At 40.8% G+C, this 17738-nt stretch overlaps 1 protein-coding gene across 1 annotated transcript in view; it reads left to right on the top strand.

The window, feature by feature from the left end:
- Positions 1–17738, top strand: part of LOC144820049 (long-chain-fatty-acid--CoA ligase ACSBG2-like) — a 272914-nt gene that overhangs the window by 187840 nt on the left and 67336 nt on the right. The window contains exons 3-4 of the mRNA XM_078677704.1: positions 13276–13509; positions 13932–14149. Of these exons, the coding sequence (XP_078533830.1) occupies positions 13276–13509; positions 13932–14149 (452 nt within the window). The remainder of the gene's footprint in view (positions 1–13275; positions 13510–13931; positions 14150–17738) is intronic.

Here is a 17738-nt window from a genome sequence, read left to right as displayed (position 1 = left end):
TCTGGACACATCCACTTTTTCAATTTGTCCAGATGCAAGTCACTATCTTCTTCTACAGTTATTTCTTCTTCTCTCACATACACATTTTTATATTTATGATTATTTTTTACCAGATACAACGTTGCCTTTTTCACTTTCCTAACATCCACTAATTCTTTCCAGATTTTCTTACTCTTAGTAGGAACGCCATTAACAAGAATAACTAAAGGTTCATCCTCTACATTTTCTACACCAATTGTTTCAATATTTTTCTTTAAATCTAGAGTCAAATATACAACTCTTCCCTTTAATCCTCTGTGTAAATCTGAAGGAGGCAATTTTCCTGTTTTAGGCTCCATACAAACAATAGCCTGAAATGGATACACACATTGAATAAGAATAGACTCATAGATATTTCAATCCATCAGTTCAGAAGGAATATTTACCAACTCAAGATTATTATGCACAGCTCTAGCAGGCATTTTGTTCTCATCTAATTTGTTATAACAATATTTACAAATACGCTGATCAGAACCCAAATTAAAACAATTCTCTACCAACAAATAAGTTGCAAAATCCTTCCACTCATTATTATTTTCCTTTTCACTTTTTAAATACAAACCAACAGTCCTGGTCTGATTTTTATAATGAGTTCGTCGACAACAGATACACGAATAACTTGGCCTTTCACCTGAAATCACCTTAACCTTTGTAATTTCTTGCTCAAAATGTTCTGTACTATAATATTGTACATTCTCTTATACATTTCCTTCTATTAATATCTCAATTTCTGCACTGTCTTCCTCAGGACCAAAATAACTAACCTCAATTTCATCACAAACGTTCATTACATTTGATACAGATCCATGCAAAAGAACACTGTTCAACTTTTCTAACATTAGTGCTGGACTTTTTGCATAATACAATCTTCTGACTAATTTCCACATTTAAGAATGATGTACTGCTAACATCCTGAAATGGTGAAAAACACTTCAACATACTTTTTAGAAAGACAAGCCAGAGAATGACCTTGCAAACCAGTATTTTCTCTGACTCTGCAAGGGTCTAGTCCTTGCAACATCTTAATCTTTTGTTGAACACTTTTCTTAGTATTGTTACATAAGAAATTGCGTAAAAAATCAATAGATTCTTGCCGTACACTACAAATACTACTACAATTCCAAGTGTACACTGGAGGTTTAGGACGTCTCCCTAAAACTTCATCAGCTAACACCTCTTCTGCATTTCTAGGAACGATTTTCTCGTTCTCAATAGGACAACCATTTCTAACCTTATAAGCACGACCACTAGTGTCAACTGCATGCAACAAATCATTACTCTGAAAATAACCTTCTTCATTAAAAAAAGGCTCAGAACTTGAACTATGTTTCCATTCACCCAAATAAACTCACACAAATTACTTCTGTTAATTACTCTTCTCCACTTACTTCTGGCCTTCATTAAATGGATTGGCTTATCTAGTGATCTAATTCTATTGATTACTAAATAAAACAGTTTTCTTTTCAATTTGAAAGCTTTCTGAACTATATTTTCTATACCCTTCTTCTTATAAAATGCTGTTTTGTACATTCCTTAATTTCTTTAATTAAATTTGAAACAACTCTATTAAAAAACATTTTTTCCTAATTTCCATAAATTGGTTTTTCCTCCTTTTACTATACACTATTTTTCAGCAGTTGATTTTCCATGATTGTTCTCTTTATTCTTCTTTTTCTTTTTTGTTGCAGATACACTTATACTATTGTTCTCTTTCTGCACACTACTCTTACTCTTTAATATTTTCCTCAGAAAAGTGTTCCTTCTCTTACCAGGACTTTTTTTCTTTTTGTTAACACATTGTTCTACATGTAAATCTTGTGGATGACTTCTCTTCAAATAAACACCTTTCTTTCGTTGTTTCCTCTTTTGAGTTTTCGAAGGCATGATAAAAATGTTTCAGTATTGATAAACAGAATCTATTATAAAACAATATATATAACATTACAGAAATAAATATATAAAATATTCTATTATATTACTTATAAGAAGAGAGGGAGGATTATGAGGACACACGTGGGACTATGAAAATAAAAGGACTTACAACAAGAGAGGAAGGAGTATGAAACAAGGGAAAATATAATAAAAGGGGGAGTATAAACAGACAGTGCAATATAAGGAGATAAAGGGAGTATGAATAAATTGGAAAGTATGAATAGGTAAGGGAGAGTCTGAAGAGAAAGATGGAAATAGGAGAGAAGAAAAAGTATAACAAGAAAAAAGAGAGTGAGAGGACAGAGGGGGCACTATAAGAAGAGAGAGAGACTATAAAGAAAAAAGAAGGAATATGTGAAAAGACGTGCAACTATAGGAACAAAAAAGAATACTAGAAAAGTACAGTATGTATAAGGAGAGAGAGAACAGTAACAGAAGAGAGCACGGAAAATGTGAGGAAAAGTGGAGCATAAGGAAAAAAGGGGTGTACACGAACAAAGGATACAGTATGAGGAGAAAAGAATAAGTATAAACAGATGGAAGATTATGAAGAGTGAAAAGTGTATGACGAAAGAGGCAGAAGTATGACAAGAGAAACAAATATAAAGAGAGAGGTCAGTATGAAAAGACAGAGAATATGATGAAAGTCCTGCGGAGTGTATGCAGGGAGTCAAGGAGGAGTAAGAGAAGAGAGCAAACAATATGAACAGATTTAAGAAGTATAAACAGAGAGGACAGAAAATTAAAATAGAAAAGAAATATGAATAAAAAGAGGAAAATATGAACACAGAGAGAAGGACTAAAGGACAAAAGGGAATATAAGAAAAACGCAGTAGTATGAGGAGACATGGAGAAGTAAGAGAAGAGAGAGTAGAATATGAAAACAGGGGGGAGTATAAGAACAGGGTGGAAAATGAGGAGAGGAATGTGACAATAAGAAAAGACGGCAATATTAGTAGAGAGTGCGAAGTATAAGAAAAGAGAGGAGAAATGTGACTACAGAGACAAGAGTATGAGAAGAAAAAGAAAAGTATGAGAAAACAATAGGGACTACCTGCAAAGAACAGCGAGAATAAGAAGAAACAGAGAATATAAGAACAGAAGAGTATACATGAAGAAAGAGGAAGGACTGTAAAGAGACACAGAGACAAAAATGTGGAGAAAAGACAAATATAAGGGAACACAGCATATAAGGAGAGAGGGAGTACTATGAGAAGACAGTAAGAACTATGACGACAGTGGTGAATATAAAGACAAGAGAGAATATAAAGAGTAGGGGAAATATACAAAAAGAGTAGCAAGTATGAAAAAAAAGTATAAAAAGAGAGCAGAATATAAGAAAAAGAAGATAGTATAATGAGAGAGGAAGGAGTAAGACGAGAGAAGACGAAGTATAATAAGAGAGTGTAGAAAATATGCAAAAAGGGGAGAATATAATTCCTTAATGTACACAGATGCACAGTGTGATATTACCCAAATAATTATAAGACCATGGATTTTACCAAAACACATTTACTACTGTGATGTAATTTGTGACATCATCAGCAAGACACACATTCACTGGATGATGTCATCAGTGATTTAATTTCAGACGTCATCAGTGATGTCATGAGTGATGTCACTGCCCATGTCATGAGTGATGTAATGTGACATCACCACCAGTGGATTGTAGGCGTGAGAGTTACAGTTAGTATAACTAACTATAATGTAGGAATTTCAATGGTTTTGTGTGAGTGAAATATCCAGCTAACTATAACACCCCTAATGCATATTTTTTTTAGTATATATATATGTATATATATATATATATATATATATATATATTTATATATATATATATATATATTCACTGAAAAAACCATAGGCTTCACACACGTGAAGGACATCTAACAAGAGCTTCAATTGGAATTCCATAGAGCATATTATCAAGCCCATTATCGCCACTTTATCGGCAGTTTCCTGCCGATAAAATTGTGATAATTTTATCGCCCAGGCTTGATAATATGCTCCATGATTCCTTAATGCACACACATGCACAGTGTGAGATTAAACATAAAAACCTACCAGCATGCATTATAGCAAAACACATTTACTACTATAAAACATTTAAAAAGGGACAAATATAATTCCTTAATGTACAAAGATGCACCACATACATTCCCATACAACTTATCAACTCACCTTTCAAATTGATTTGTAGATTAAGAAGAATGCCACTCACACAGTAGATATTCTTATACAGAATCTCTCTAGTTCAGTGTTTGCAGCAGAACCGCGAAATGGAACATTTTCCCTCTCATTTTACACATACACACATACATGTAAATAACCAATCAAAATCCTTCACACATTAATTCAAAACGAAACACACATTTCTATTGGTTTAACATTTCAAACCTTTCCAACTGACATAACTTTCCACCCTACCCCCCCACAGATCATGCAAAAGTCAACTGTCAACAGAGGTAAAAAGTTCAGCACTCTATAAAACACTGCTCCTCAACAAATTTAGACTATGCATGAGCACTTACTTATAAGTACCAATAAAGAGAAAAGGTCTCATTAGAAGCAACCAACATATAAACACATAAACTTGATAGATATCTGTAAAGTATATATTTTTAATTGATTTTTTCTTGCTTACGTACGCTTATGGAACGACTTTCAGAATTACGCGTACAGTAAATATACCGTAAACAACAAAAAAAAGCATCTATCACTAATTGTTTACAATCCCCGGGGACCCCATCCCCCCGGGGCTCAATATAACGTTCAGGACCGTCGGGGGAGCCCCAAACCCCCACGGTTCCAGCCGGCTCCCTGCGTTCTTCGGGAGCCGGCATTGCTTTTTGTCAGAGAGACCAGCTTACATGCTGCTCTCTCAGACGAAAAGCAATCTGCTTTCCTACTTGAAAGAGAACTCTCGCCCTACCATAGCAAACAGCAGTGTCCCGGGAATAGGCACCCCGTAACACTACAGGAGCCGGACCTCGGAGGTGGTGCTCCCCAGGGCCATCAAAGGCTCAACTAGGGCCATCAAAGATTTTGACCTTGGGGATCATTGTAAAACCCCATAAGCAGTCCTAACGGGTCAGGAAGTCCTATAGCAAATAGCAAACTTTTCCTGTCAATCTACACACATATACAATTAAATAAAAAATCATATTTATTTTCATATTAAATCAAAACGAAATACACTTATATTGCTTGAACTTTTGCACCCTTTCCAACTGACAAAACTTTCCACCCTTCCCCCATTCCACATTCACCCAGTTACCATAGAAACACTTCAGGGAACACCTAACTGAGCACACAGGTGAAAAGTTCATCATACATTGTTGCCAATTAAAACAGCAAGTGTACTTGACTTGAGAATATACCAGCTTATTTTATGTAACGTTCTTTTTTATCAGTTTTTCTTAACAAATAAAAATCAGGCTTTTAAAAAACAGAAACATGCATCCTAGCTCTGTGTAGAATGTTGTCAGACAACTAATCATTTCTTTTCTTTTTTCAAAACTGCATGTTGTCCATCATTTTAGAAATATCTTACTTTTCAAACTGCCATTTCATTTACAGAGACCATCAGAGTGTATCCAGACCTCTCTTCAAAATGCTTACAGTGTGGATTGTGGGACACAGCTATATTTTCGGGAGCCAAAGGTACGCAGAAAAGAATTCACAAAGACCAACGTTTACCAAATGTAGACATTAAATGGATTGGACAGAGAGGATTAAAGTGGCACAAATTGATGCCATTGGTGAAATCCTTTTTACATCTCCAACACCCTGACCTCATAATTGTGCACTGTGGTGGCAATGACCTAGGCACTTTCACAGGGGTAGGTCTGGAAATGCTTATGAAGGACACCTTTGCACAATTTTTGACACTTTTCCCCAAAACTGCCTTTGTCTATTCTATTATATGCAAAAGGCAGAAATGGAACTGGTCCAACCACTATTGTCAACAGATTGAGAAAGCTAGGAAACATGTGAATAAATCTGTTTCTGCCTTTCTCCGAGACTATTGAATGGGGTCCATCTACCACAACAATCTGCGTTTCAATATGCATGACATCTATAGGAGAGACGGGGTACATGTTACAGATGAGGGTAACAGAGTCTTCCTCTTGAACTTTAGACTCTTCATTGATACTTACTTGTAGGTACTAAAATCTCCCATTAAACACAAGGGATCTTTTTAGAGCCACCCAACATCTAAACACATACACTTCTTAAATATCTGAAAAATATTCTTCTTTTTCTTCCTTCAGTACACATATGGGACAACTTCCAATCTTCGCACCGTACGTCGTCCATACGTGCTTGGTATGCGTACGATAAATCTACCATAAAAAAATTGCCTTTATCAAAAAAAATTTATAATCCCCGATGACTCCATCCCCCGGGGCTCAAATGTAACGCTGCGAACCGTGGGAAGAGCCCCAAGGCCTCCACGGTCCCAGCCGGCTCCCCACTCCCTGCGGGAGCCGGCATTGCTTTTCATCACAGAGAGCAGCTTACATGCTTCCATTCTTCTTCCAAAGATGATTTCAACAGTTATACATTTGATAAAATAATATAGTACTGCACGCTAAAGGAGAAAAGTCAGCACAATTAATGATAGAATAGAAAATAGAAGAAAAAAAATGCTTCTACACTCAACAAACTCGTAAGCAGAGTACACAGTTTAATTTAAAAGCACCCTACCACAACTAGTTTTTGAAACGCATTGTACAATAACATGCGTCACAAAATAGGCTACATACATGTTGACTAGAAAAAAGAAAGCCACTCTTACGCTACCAGGAAAACACAACAACAGTACAAGGCCCAAATTTCCATTGTAGTGATTTCTTAGTTGCAGGTCTAGTTGTCAGATCGACACACACACTCCCTCATGGCTGGTATATACCCACACCACACCCATTCAGCGCATCCGTCACTACACACGTGACCCTATATATAAAAAAGACGGAGCGCACGTGTTGTACGCCATTTTAGAGTTGTTCCCAAAGCAACGAACAAGGGGCCCACTACTACATGCGTGGCCTCGTTGGTCACTGAGTAAGTGGTGCCCGAAGCACTGAGCGGGTGAAGAACCTGCGATGATGATGATGGGAGCAGGAGTATGTCGTTAGCCATAGAGATATCAAGACTCGGCACCATATATGAGACTTCTTGTTGGAGATCGGGACTACATGATGCAGAAAGTGTCTTATCCATGAAAAGGTGAGCAGTGAGGCTTGAGTACGCATCGGAGTTAGTCAGGGTTGTTACAGACTAGAGACAAAAACGCGACTTAGTATTTTACCGGAACACACTCCTATATAGTGTATTAATTTACCTGCATAAAGATTTTTCCCAATAGCAGTAAAGTTTTTATAATCGCTGAAATGTCCAGAATATTACCAATACAAACAGTTCGTAGAAATGTGACAATGAACGTGTATAAAAGCGCGATGTTATCTAACTCAAAATAATATGGTAACAATTACCAATCATAACATCTTTCTTTTAATATCTTTTAGATGTAGAGCTTCGCGATGGATTATGTAAGAAGTACAACGGCAATGGCACAAAGTGAGCAAAGAAGCTTGTTTCCGAAAGAACGACAAGTTATCTGTGAAACGAGAGAATGTGTAGTATGCAGCAGGCGCGCAAAACACACATTGGGCTAACGGGGCTTCAGCTAAGATGAGATAGCTTCCTGGGCCCACACACAGTGGCACCCGAGTACTTCACAGGTCTTTTAAAGACATTTTGCTTGTTAATGAGACTTTGATGTCCCCCCTTTACAGCCCCCCTTACAGCTCCTGCAGCTCCACTCTTCTTTTTCCTTGAAGTTAAGCCCCCCGCAAGGAGCTTGTAAATATGCGTCTGACTTTTCAAGATAAAAATCTCGACTTTGCGAGACAGTTTAAATGTTGTTTCCTCTCTCTTTCTCTCTCTCACTCTCTGTGACATCATGTTTCTTTCTCTTTTAAAGTTATAGATACTGCTGTCTATTTTGACGTGTAGAAGCAAAGGTGTCTTCAAGTTGTGAACTCCGGTGGCCGCAGAGTTTGACCGCACTAAATATACAAGGTAAGCACAGCGGCCTAGATATACAATGCCTCCATTGCAATGCATTAGAAATAAGTCGGCGTATTTACAATCCCGTTGTGCCACTTTTGTGTCAGTAACGCAGTAGGTACTTCCATACAGACACCACTTTAACGCGGGACTAGAACAGAAGTCAAATGTACTAGCACACTGTACACGTAAAATTCTAGTGTTACCTTTATTTGTGAAAAGAGAGAGTGGGTAGTGTGCAGCAGCTTGACTGTGTAGAAATGTATAATTACCACTGAGCAGTGACAACAGATAGGTTACAACAGTCTGAGAAACAGATCTACAAGCTTATTGCGCCACTTTTGTGTCACTTTCAATATGGGAAAAATGGCACAAGGAGCTTGTAAATCTGCGTCTGACTTCTCAACTCCAGACTCTGCGAGACAGTTTTAATGTTGTTTTCTCTCTCTTTCTCTCTCTCACTCTCTGTGACATCATTTCTTTTTCTCTAGTTGTAGACACTGCTGTCTACTTTGACGTGTAGAATTACAGTTGAATACAAGTTGTGAACTCCGGTGGCCGCAGTGTTTATACCAGGTTAGCACAGCATCCTAGATATACAATGCCTCCATTGCAATGCATTAGAAATAAGTCGGCGTATTTACAATCCCGTTCTGCCACTTTTGTGGCAGTAATGCAGTAGGCACTTCCATATAGACACCAATTGAACGCGGAACTATAACAGAAGTGAAAAGTACTAGGCTCACTGCAAATGTAAAATCGTACTGTTACCTTCACTTGTAATGCTTCACCGTATTTAGTCACATCTACATAACTTTAAACTCTTTTTTTTTCTTTTTTCGTTTTGCAGATTACCTACCCAACGTCTTTTGGAGTCCACATCACAATTTGTTTTTAATACTGTTTTATTAAAGGGTTTTTTATAGTTGTTTATTAAATTATCTTTAAGTTACGTTTACAGTATTGTTGTTTTAATAAAAGTTAATTAAAAAAAACTATATACTTGTTTTATTGGGGTGGGGGGACGGTCCACAACAAAAATATTTATAAATTTGAAATACTAAAGTAAGACGTTTTACAGTAGGGTTAAAAAGTACTAGCTGTACAATAACTTATATTTTCTCCGGGTGGACTACAACATAGAAAGGAAATCAAAGTAAAACAAAAAAATGTGTACCACATTTACAAACCTCTTGCAACAATTTCACGTGCAAACCTATCCCCTACAAAATTAACTGTGTGGGCCTCAATGACGCCCCTCAAACCACGAAAACGACCACCCCCCCTGAAATTTCTATATTGTGTGAGGGAGGCTGCATGGCCCACCGCCTGATGCCCTGGAGTCCGCCACACCCAGACCCAGTTCCTGCAGTGTCCTGGGGGGAAACAACCATTACAACGGGATCATAAGCACGCCTGACCGTCACCAGAAATTCATTAGCACGCATATGGCTTTACCACGCATGCCTTTACCACGCATGCTTTTACAACTACTATACATTTACCACGCATAATAAAGCCATAAACATCCTAATGGCTTTGTGGTGACGGACACCCGTTGTAATGGCTGTGGCTTACGTGCTTCAAATTAGTTTTTAGGTATGCGTGTGACCAAGTCTGATAACATCGGAGGCCAAGGACAAACACCGTGGTGTCTGTGGCAGGAAATCTCATCGATCACAGAGAAGATAGGCAGAGGGTAAAATGAAAGTAACAGGTACAATAAAAATAATGGAAGAAAACTACTAAAATGGCGGTGGTCGGAGTAAGTAATCAACGTTTGGCGCCTCTGCAATACGTTTCAAATAAATACAGATAGAATATGATTATTAATATATTACAAAAGTATAGCAGCGGATGACACACACGAACCAGGAAAAGAAAGCGGCAAATTTAATACCTAAAATGAGGACAGCTTTGCTTGGCAAACTTGAAGATAAAAAAAGAAACATGGGCTTGGAAACGAGGCTGCGCATGCGTAGAAAGTACAACTGGTACGCAGAAAAAAACTGGAAAGTTTTACATACTATCATAGAAATATAGCTCTTTTTTTAACCAGTAAAGTTAGTTCTCAAAAAGAACTGTTTTTTTTTTTTGCCGCAATGCCCCTACGATCCCAGACGGCTTCCCGCGTCCGTACTTAAAAATAAAACCCCAGGGGGTGCCTTTCCCTGGGTCTCGGGGTGCCTTACAAGCCCCCGATTATGGAGAAAAATGCACCTGGGATTTAGCCCCCCCGGTGGCTAATTAAGAATAAAACAGTCTTCTAGGTTTTTTTTCCTTTTCCACCACGTACGTGTACAATACGTGGTACCCCGCAATTGTTTTATTAAAAAAATTATAATAATATTTGGGCCTAAAGATCCATGTGGGACCCCCTGAGCAGGCCTAGAGGGTCAACATGTTTCTACCCTGCCCCCTTTCCGTATTTCTCCAATTTGTTTTACTGTTTTCTTGTGACTCGGTTCTAGTGACGCACAAGATGGCTGCCAACACTTCCTGGTTTGGAGTGTTGACGGACAGTTGACAGCCAATCAGCATGCTCTGCCAAATTTGGTATAATTCCGTTCAGCCGTTCGGGCTGTAGCCCTGGCTAAAGGTCCCTATGAAAATTTGCATGGGGAAAACCTGTTTTGGGACCCCCCTTTTTTCTCGGCCCCCACGATTCACCCCCAAACTTTAAGGGAAGGAGTGGAGCCGAGCAGGCCATTTTCTTGGAGAAATTCGCAAAGATTCGTCCTCCAGCGCCAAAGTTATTCCAAATAGAATGTTGTGGATTTCCTATGGAAAGAAGGTCCTAACTATAACTACCTATATATAATCATTAGATGTGACTGCACGTTTCCCATTAACAAGAAGCACATCCACATTAGGGGGTGGGCGAAAACATCCGTTCCATCTGCTGAGTTTTGCACGCTCCGCTTTGAGCATGGAGTTCTGGGAAAACTCGGCGAACCTATAGAAAGGAAGAGGGCCCCTGGAGGAAAAAATGGAGGGAGGCGGAGGCAGGGGAAAGTGCTACATACTGAACCTATGTATTTACATTTGTATTAATCCAATAATGTTGATTATTCACAGCATTCACAAAGAGCCAAAAAATGGTGATAACCAATAATTGTTTATATATATTCTCACAATACATTGTATTAGTTAGAAGCCTGCTTAGGGTTTGGAAGTGAGCAGGACAATGGCGCTCCAGCAGATAATAGGTGACTGGGAGGTAGTCAATTTTAACACAGTTGTTTAACGGTGCAGCCAGTGTAGAGGAAGACCCTAAACCTCTATGCGAGTTGAGGGCAAGAGCCTTTAACACTGGAATATGTACAAAAGATACTGGGCACTCGTTCAGGAATAAACAGTATTGATACAGCGAAATTACAGAAAACAAGTTGACACCGGGGTACAAAAAACTGCTTGTTTATATAGATGGTTTTCTTCAGAATGAATATACCACGTCCGCCTACACGTGTTTCGTCAACAGGGCAGTACCTGTGACTCTTCAGGGCTGTAGTGGCGTGAAAAATCGGATCGAATTTCTGGTGATAATTCCAACCCAGTCAATGGGTTGAAGACAGCCGCAGGTAGGGCTAGAAAAAATAAGATATTGAACACGAGCGGGTACGCTTGTGTTCGGCCAGGACCTTTAGGTTCCCGGTTCTGGCAGTGTTCTGCTCGCCTCGGAAATGGGAGCAATGTGTCCAGTATCTTTTGTACATTGTATTAGTTATTGTGTCTTTCCCATAATGTTTTTCTAATATTGTCCACAAATTAGCTACTAGTTTGTGAAAAAGAGTGAAATAAAACTGATGCTTATAAATCACAATATAATTATATTTGACAAGGTAAAACCAACCTTTCTCCACAAAGCATTTTAAAGGTTGCACACTCATGCATATCACAATAATTCCTCATGCATACCACAATTGTATCTAACCTATCACGATATGTTAAAAACATCAATTCGGGTTCCACAAGAAGAAAATAAACACATCACTGTACTAAGATTATAAACAATTGGTGATATTATTAAAAAATATATCCATTTTCATTATTATACAAGAGATTATGTACTGTCCTTTGATGCACAGTCTATATATTCTGATTTATGGTTTACAGAATTAAAGCCTTTCCATAGAAGTGAAAACTCTTTGAATGAAAAAATCTTCTTGGTGCTCCTTGTTTTCTTTTAATGTGCTGGCTCCAAACCTCCTTTCCAGAGCCCTGTTCCGCTGCTGCCGGGCCTTTTCAACTTACTACTTGTACTTGCTTTATCATGTTGCCCAGGTTGGTCTGATGATTGTTTCCAGCTTGAGATCCATCCAGGAAGTCCATTTCTTCTGTATTTTTGTGTTTTACCTTCATAAACTCACATGCTCGCACGGTGGGGCAGTGCCGAAGAGATTCATGATTGTACACACACAATTGCTTTAAATGATAATTAATTTCCTAATTACACATGTGATTTCTGTGAGGGAGAAGGCTGAGGAATACTGAAGTAATGCAGACAATCTTGCTATCATAAAGTGAAGTCTCTATTTGGGATATCAGCTTGGCACAGCAGAATAGCTTTGGTTGCAGACCATGTAGAGTAAGGTGAAAGGCTTCCACGAAATGGAATCGGTTGTGGCCATCCTGCTATTATGAGAGGCCTGAAAGACTCTGTTCTCCAGACCAGTAAGAGCCATTTATCCCTCCAGAGCCTCGATGCTAAAGCGCCTGCAGCTCTACCTAGGGCGCAGGCAGCCCAGTTGGTATCGGGGACAGCAGTAGTCCTGTGGAAGATGCCAGCATGCAGGGGAAGTGTTTCTGTTTCTGAGAGGGTGATCCCAGTGCAGTGGTGAGTCCCAACCCCCCAAATCTGAGAGAGCCAGTCTCACAACTAGATAAAGCTCTCCACACCTCCAGTGGTAACAGTTGAAACCACTGTTAACTGAAAGCCATAGTTTCAGTATGGTTGGGGAGTGCACATCTGGCTCTAGGTCACAGTGGCACTGTTTCTGTTACCTTAGCGGACAGTGATTAGTCTGGTGAGAGCTTGTGCAGTTACCAATGGGTAGCAACTTTTGTCTACTTCACCCGTGTAGCAGTGAACGCTAAGCATTTGTTGCTCTCGGGAAATGTTACTCGATTCACACAAGTGATGGTTGTGGTGTGCTTGACAAACTTGTGAGGTGCACTCTAATATTTCTTGTATGTCTCCCATACATTCTCTGATATCTCCTCGCACAGGATCAGCTCCATGCCCTGGGGTTACACGCTGGCAAATATTCTGGTCTTCAGGAGGGTCCACGCGGCCCTGGGCCTCGACCGATGTACCTGGTGTTATTCAGGAACTGCCCCCATCATGCGTGACACCCTGGAGTTCTTCATGAGCCTGAATCTGCCGGTGATGGAGATGTACGGCATGAGTGAGAGCACTGGTCCACATACCATAGCTGTGTCAAGGGCCTTTCGGATCATGAGGTAGGTGATGCATCTCCCCTCTCACTTTCACTATCTAGTTACCGTGCACTCCTACACTGACCAACTGAGGGCCTGGTTTTGATCTCAGCAGGCATTTTACTCCGTCACAACGAGTAGGCGTCTACTGGGACTCCTAAATTCTCAGGACTTTGAGCTGATGATGTGACCACATCAGCACTTGTCTTCCCATTGGAGAGCATCATGATGCTCATGGTATCGCTCGCTATTCATACAATACCTCTGCCCGTCATTGCCTTGCATGGGCTTGGAGAACCATGATGGTCATAGTATAGCTTGCCCACCGCAACGCTGCCCACCATAACTCTGCCCTACATTGACTTGAGTGTGATTCCTATTGGCACGTTTCAGTTGTCTGCTTTGTTTGCTCATGCACGATTGAGCTATCCTCCTCTCTTCTCTAGCACTGGTAAGGAGATGCCTGGGTGCAGAACACAGATCTACAGACCAGAGGAAGACGGCACCGGGGAGGTCTGCTTCTGGGGCCGGCATGTTTTCATGGGCTACTTGAACATGGCGGAGAAGACTAAAGAGGCCTTGGACGAGGAGGGCTGGCTTCACTCAGGGGACCTTGGCAAGCATGACCAAGATGGCTACCTGTTCATCACTGGGCGAATCAAAGGTAAACAACATGTGCAACTCTTGACACTCAATTCTGATCATGTCCACATAATTTAATGTCAATTTAACGTCAAGCTTTAGCTCGTGTAATAAACAAGCAACCTCTATTTTACTAAGTTTGTCTTTTGAATAGAAGTTACGTGATAAATACTAAATACATAGGGGAAGCCAAGAGTAACCCTAGTGAGAGCGAAGAAGGAACAGAGGGCAGAATGGAAGTGTCTAGGAGTGTGCAATGACCTGTCATGCCCCTGAACTTCCTCACCAGTGTACTTCAGAAGAGGATACTTAACAGGAGAGGATGTGGCCTAACGGCTACAGCAGTCAACCTCGAAGCTGGGGAACCAGGTTTGAGTCTCCGCAGGGATGCTCAAAATCCTGTGATTCTGGGCAAATCAGGATGTGCGTGAAGGTTCGTCTCCGGGCTTGAGGGTGAGATAAATAAAGCTGATTGTGGCCAGGATTGTGTCCCTGGCTTGGAACATGCATTTCCCATTGTTGTAGATGGACATAACAGGTTTACCAGAGAGGCCAAAGGGGCAAAGCATTTGAGTTTCTGGGGTGGTATAGGGGAATGAGCTAGGGGCAACGGGCATCGCCATCATGTTGGAAGCTGATGCCGGTCAGGAAGTAGACAGCCATTCCTAGGGTAGAGATGGGCATCGCTCGGTAATCGGCAGCCTTTGCAAAGCTCACTATTTTCTTTGGGGTAGAAGGAGACATAATTTAATAGTCTTTGGTAGAGCGATAGATGGGGCTAGGATCAGGATCCCAATGTTATCGATATGTCATGCTGGTGGGATTGGACAGTTTTCTAAAGTTGATTAGGCTTGCTTTGTTGAGTCAGCGGGCTGGACACTAAAGGTCAAGCATATCGGATTGACCTCTGAAATTTGTAATTTTCTAGAGAATAAGATCATACCCCTTTCAAGATGGTCACTGTTTTGGGGAGGAATTAAATCCTGTGATTATTGCAGTGATTTTCAGAGGGGAGTTACTAGTTTGAAATGGACATTGATAGAGGATGACTTAGTCCCATAGAAGATGGCTGCTGAAAACAGGAACAGGCAGCGACCTGCACAAGTACCAGCCTCACATCCTATGTTATATTATGTTATAAAATACTTGTAACGCGCACACATACTCAAGAGTGTCCTGGCGCGGAAAGAGACCGTGACAGTGTGTCGCATAGATTTAAGTGGGCAGATTAAAAAGAAGGGTTTTTAATTGTTTTCTGAAGAGCCTAGGGTCCTGAGTTTTCCGCAGTTCCATGGGAAAGGAGTTCCATGCCTCCGCAGCTTTAACGGAGAGAGAGTGACCCCCCAGGCGCATCCTGCGAAAGCGGGGGATCACCTCCCGCCATTGTGTGGCTGAGCGGAGAGATCTCCTGGGGCATAAAAGGCAAAGCGCCTCCTAAGATACGTTGGCCCTAGTCCATGCAGGGCTCTGTGAGCCAGAGTGAGAGCTTTGAATTGCACTCTATGGACCACAAGGAGCCAATGCACATCCCACAGATGTTGTCAAATGCTAGACCTTCCTGAGATATTCAACAGAAGTCTGGCAGTGGCATTCTGTATAGCTTGTAGTTTTTTATCAGGTAGCCCGGAATGCCAGTGTACAGGGTGTTCTTTTAAACAACAGTGGTCCCTAGACAAGGTAAATATGCAAACAATGAATATAGACTCAGTCGCTACTATATTAAGTGGACATGTCCAGCCGGACAGAGGTCTAATATTTACTTGTTCGGAAATGGAGAAAATATCACAAAACAATACATAAAGTGGGACACAAGCCTGTGCCCTACTTAACCAATAGAATACAAAACAAGGGGGGGAGGGAAAAGACAAACAGGGGGCTCAGGCAAAGCTTTTCGGTTTGTTGTACATAGGGAATAAGCAGTGACAAAAAGAACAAATCGCATAATACACCTTTACAGTTTAGTAAACAAAAGTTTTTGGTGTATAAGGTGTTTCAAAGTGTCGACGGCGTTTCGGTCCAGCAAAGGAATAAGCAGATCATCATCATGACATAGATTGTATGCCTAATAATTTAGAGCATCATATGCCAGGGGGGCGAAGTTGGTAGCTAGGATGAGGAGACGCCAGAGTTTAGTGCAAGGCGGCTTGAAGGGTAGAAGTCCGGTTCTCAATAGAGATTTCGAAGAGCGCAAACAACTGCTTGATGTTTTAGGAAACCCCCTCACCCACCTACCTGGTAGGTGGCATGCTTCATAATCGGGGCCCAGCTGGATTACCTAGCGCAATCCAGCTGTGCTTCAACACCTGAGTTACAGCGGAGCAGGTTGTTTGTGTTGATACAGTGAAGTGCTATGTGAAGTGCCAGTTATGTGATAAAAATGTCTCTATGAACTCCCTTTTAAAGGTTTTAATGGAAGAGCCCTAGGACATGGATAAAAACAGTTGGGGGATCGGCTTGAGGTTTTTAAAGTGCCTCCGTATCCCTTTAGAAAATATTTAGGTCTACTAGTTTCAGCCCTTTGGATGGTTATGAGTGCTTTCGTCAGGACCAAAAAAAGTGTGTGACCAAAAGTAGCGGGTCGCAGGTGTATTAGTATCAGCACACACTCTAAAGTGTGCTGTGAGTGTGGTGGAATGTTTTTACTCACAAATCCGAGGTCTGGAGTACTCTGACTCTAGGTTCGTTGTTCCTCATGGACTCGATCGTGGTCTGCTAACCCTCCTGACTATTTTTGTCGGAGAAAAAAGTCATTTTGACCTAGGCAGCCGATCGCGTCCCGCTGGACGCGATCGGCTGCCTAGGTCAGAATGACTTTTTTCCCCGACAAAAATAGTCAGGAGGGTTAGCAGACCACGATCGAGTCTGCTAGACTTTTTCGAGTCCATGAGGAACAACGAACCTAGAGTCAGAGTCAGAGGGCTCCATTCCTCTTCAGTATTTACATTTTTAAACAAGCAGGCTGACACATGACTCTATTCTGGGACCTTACCCTCTCCCAAAGTAAAACAAACTATTTTTTTAACTCCCCTCTACCAGCCGATATGTCCTCTAGTGTTGTGTCTGCCAATAAGGCAGACCATTGATGGTTAGTCCACCCACCCACCTCAGGGACCCTTTCTGTCTCTGTTGACATGCAAGTTATGCTAATCTTTTCTTTACCCATGAAATTAGTTGTATGGCTTTAGGGGACTCCTCAGCGACTGTCCTTCACTTAGTTTCAGCATTGACTTTTCTATCCGGGTGCCTAATAGAAAGTGGTCTCACTGAAATGCTGGTCACTCGGATCGGCACAGCATCACTGGACTCCATCTTTAGCCTCTAAAATCTAGACCTAACCCCCAAAACACTTAATCACGTTCATGTTCCCACTTTTGTTCTTTGCATTCTTTGAATGGCTGAACAGCTGATGCAGTGCTTAATTTGTAAAATAATGAGTGTTCTTGCCCTAGACTCTGCTCAGAAGCCCACGACCGGTGCCAGCATGCCAAATAACAAGGCTGCATAGTCCTAAATCCACCTCATGCCTCTTTGTACCACTACCAGAAGCTCTCTACCATAAATGCTCAAATCATCCAGCACTCACTATCACATGTATGCGGATGATACTCAAC

This window comes from Lissotriton helveticus, chromosome 2_1 (assembly GCF_964261635.1).
Source record: "Lissotriton helveticus chromosome 2_1, aLisHel1.1, whole genome shotgun sequence".
NCBI classification, from domain to species: domain Eukaryota; kingdom Metazoa; phylum Chordata; class Amphibia; order Caudata; family Salamandridae; genus Lissotriton; species Lissotriton helveticus.
Note: the sequence above shows the minus strand (reverse complement) of the source record. Positions and strands in the feature narration are given on the sequence as shown.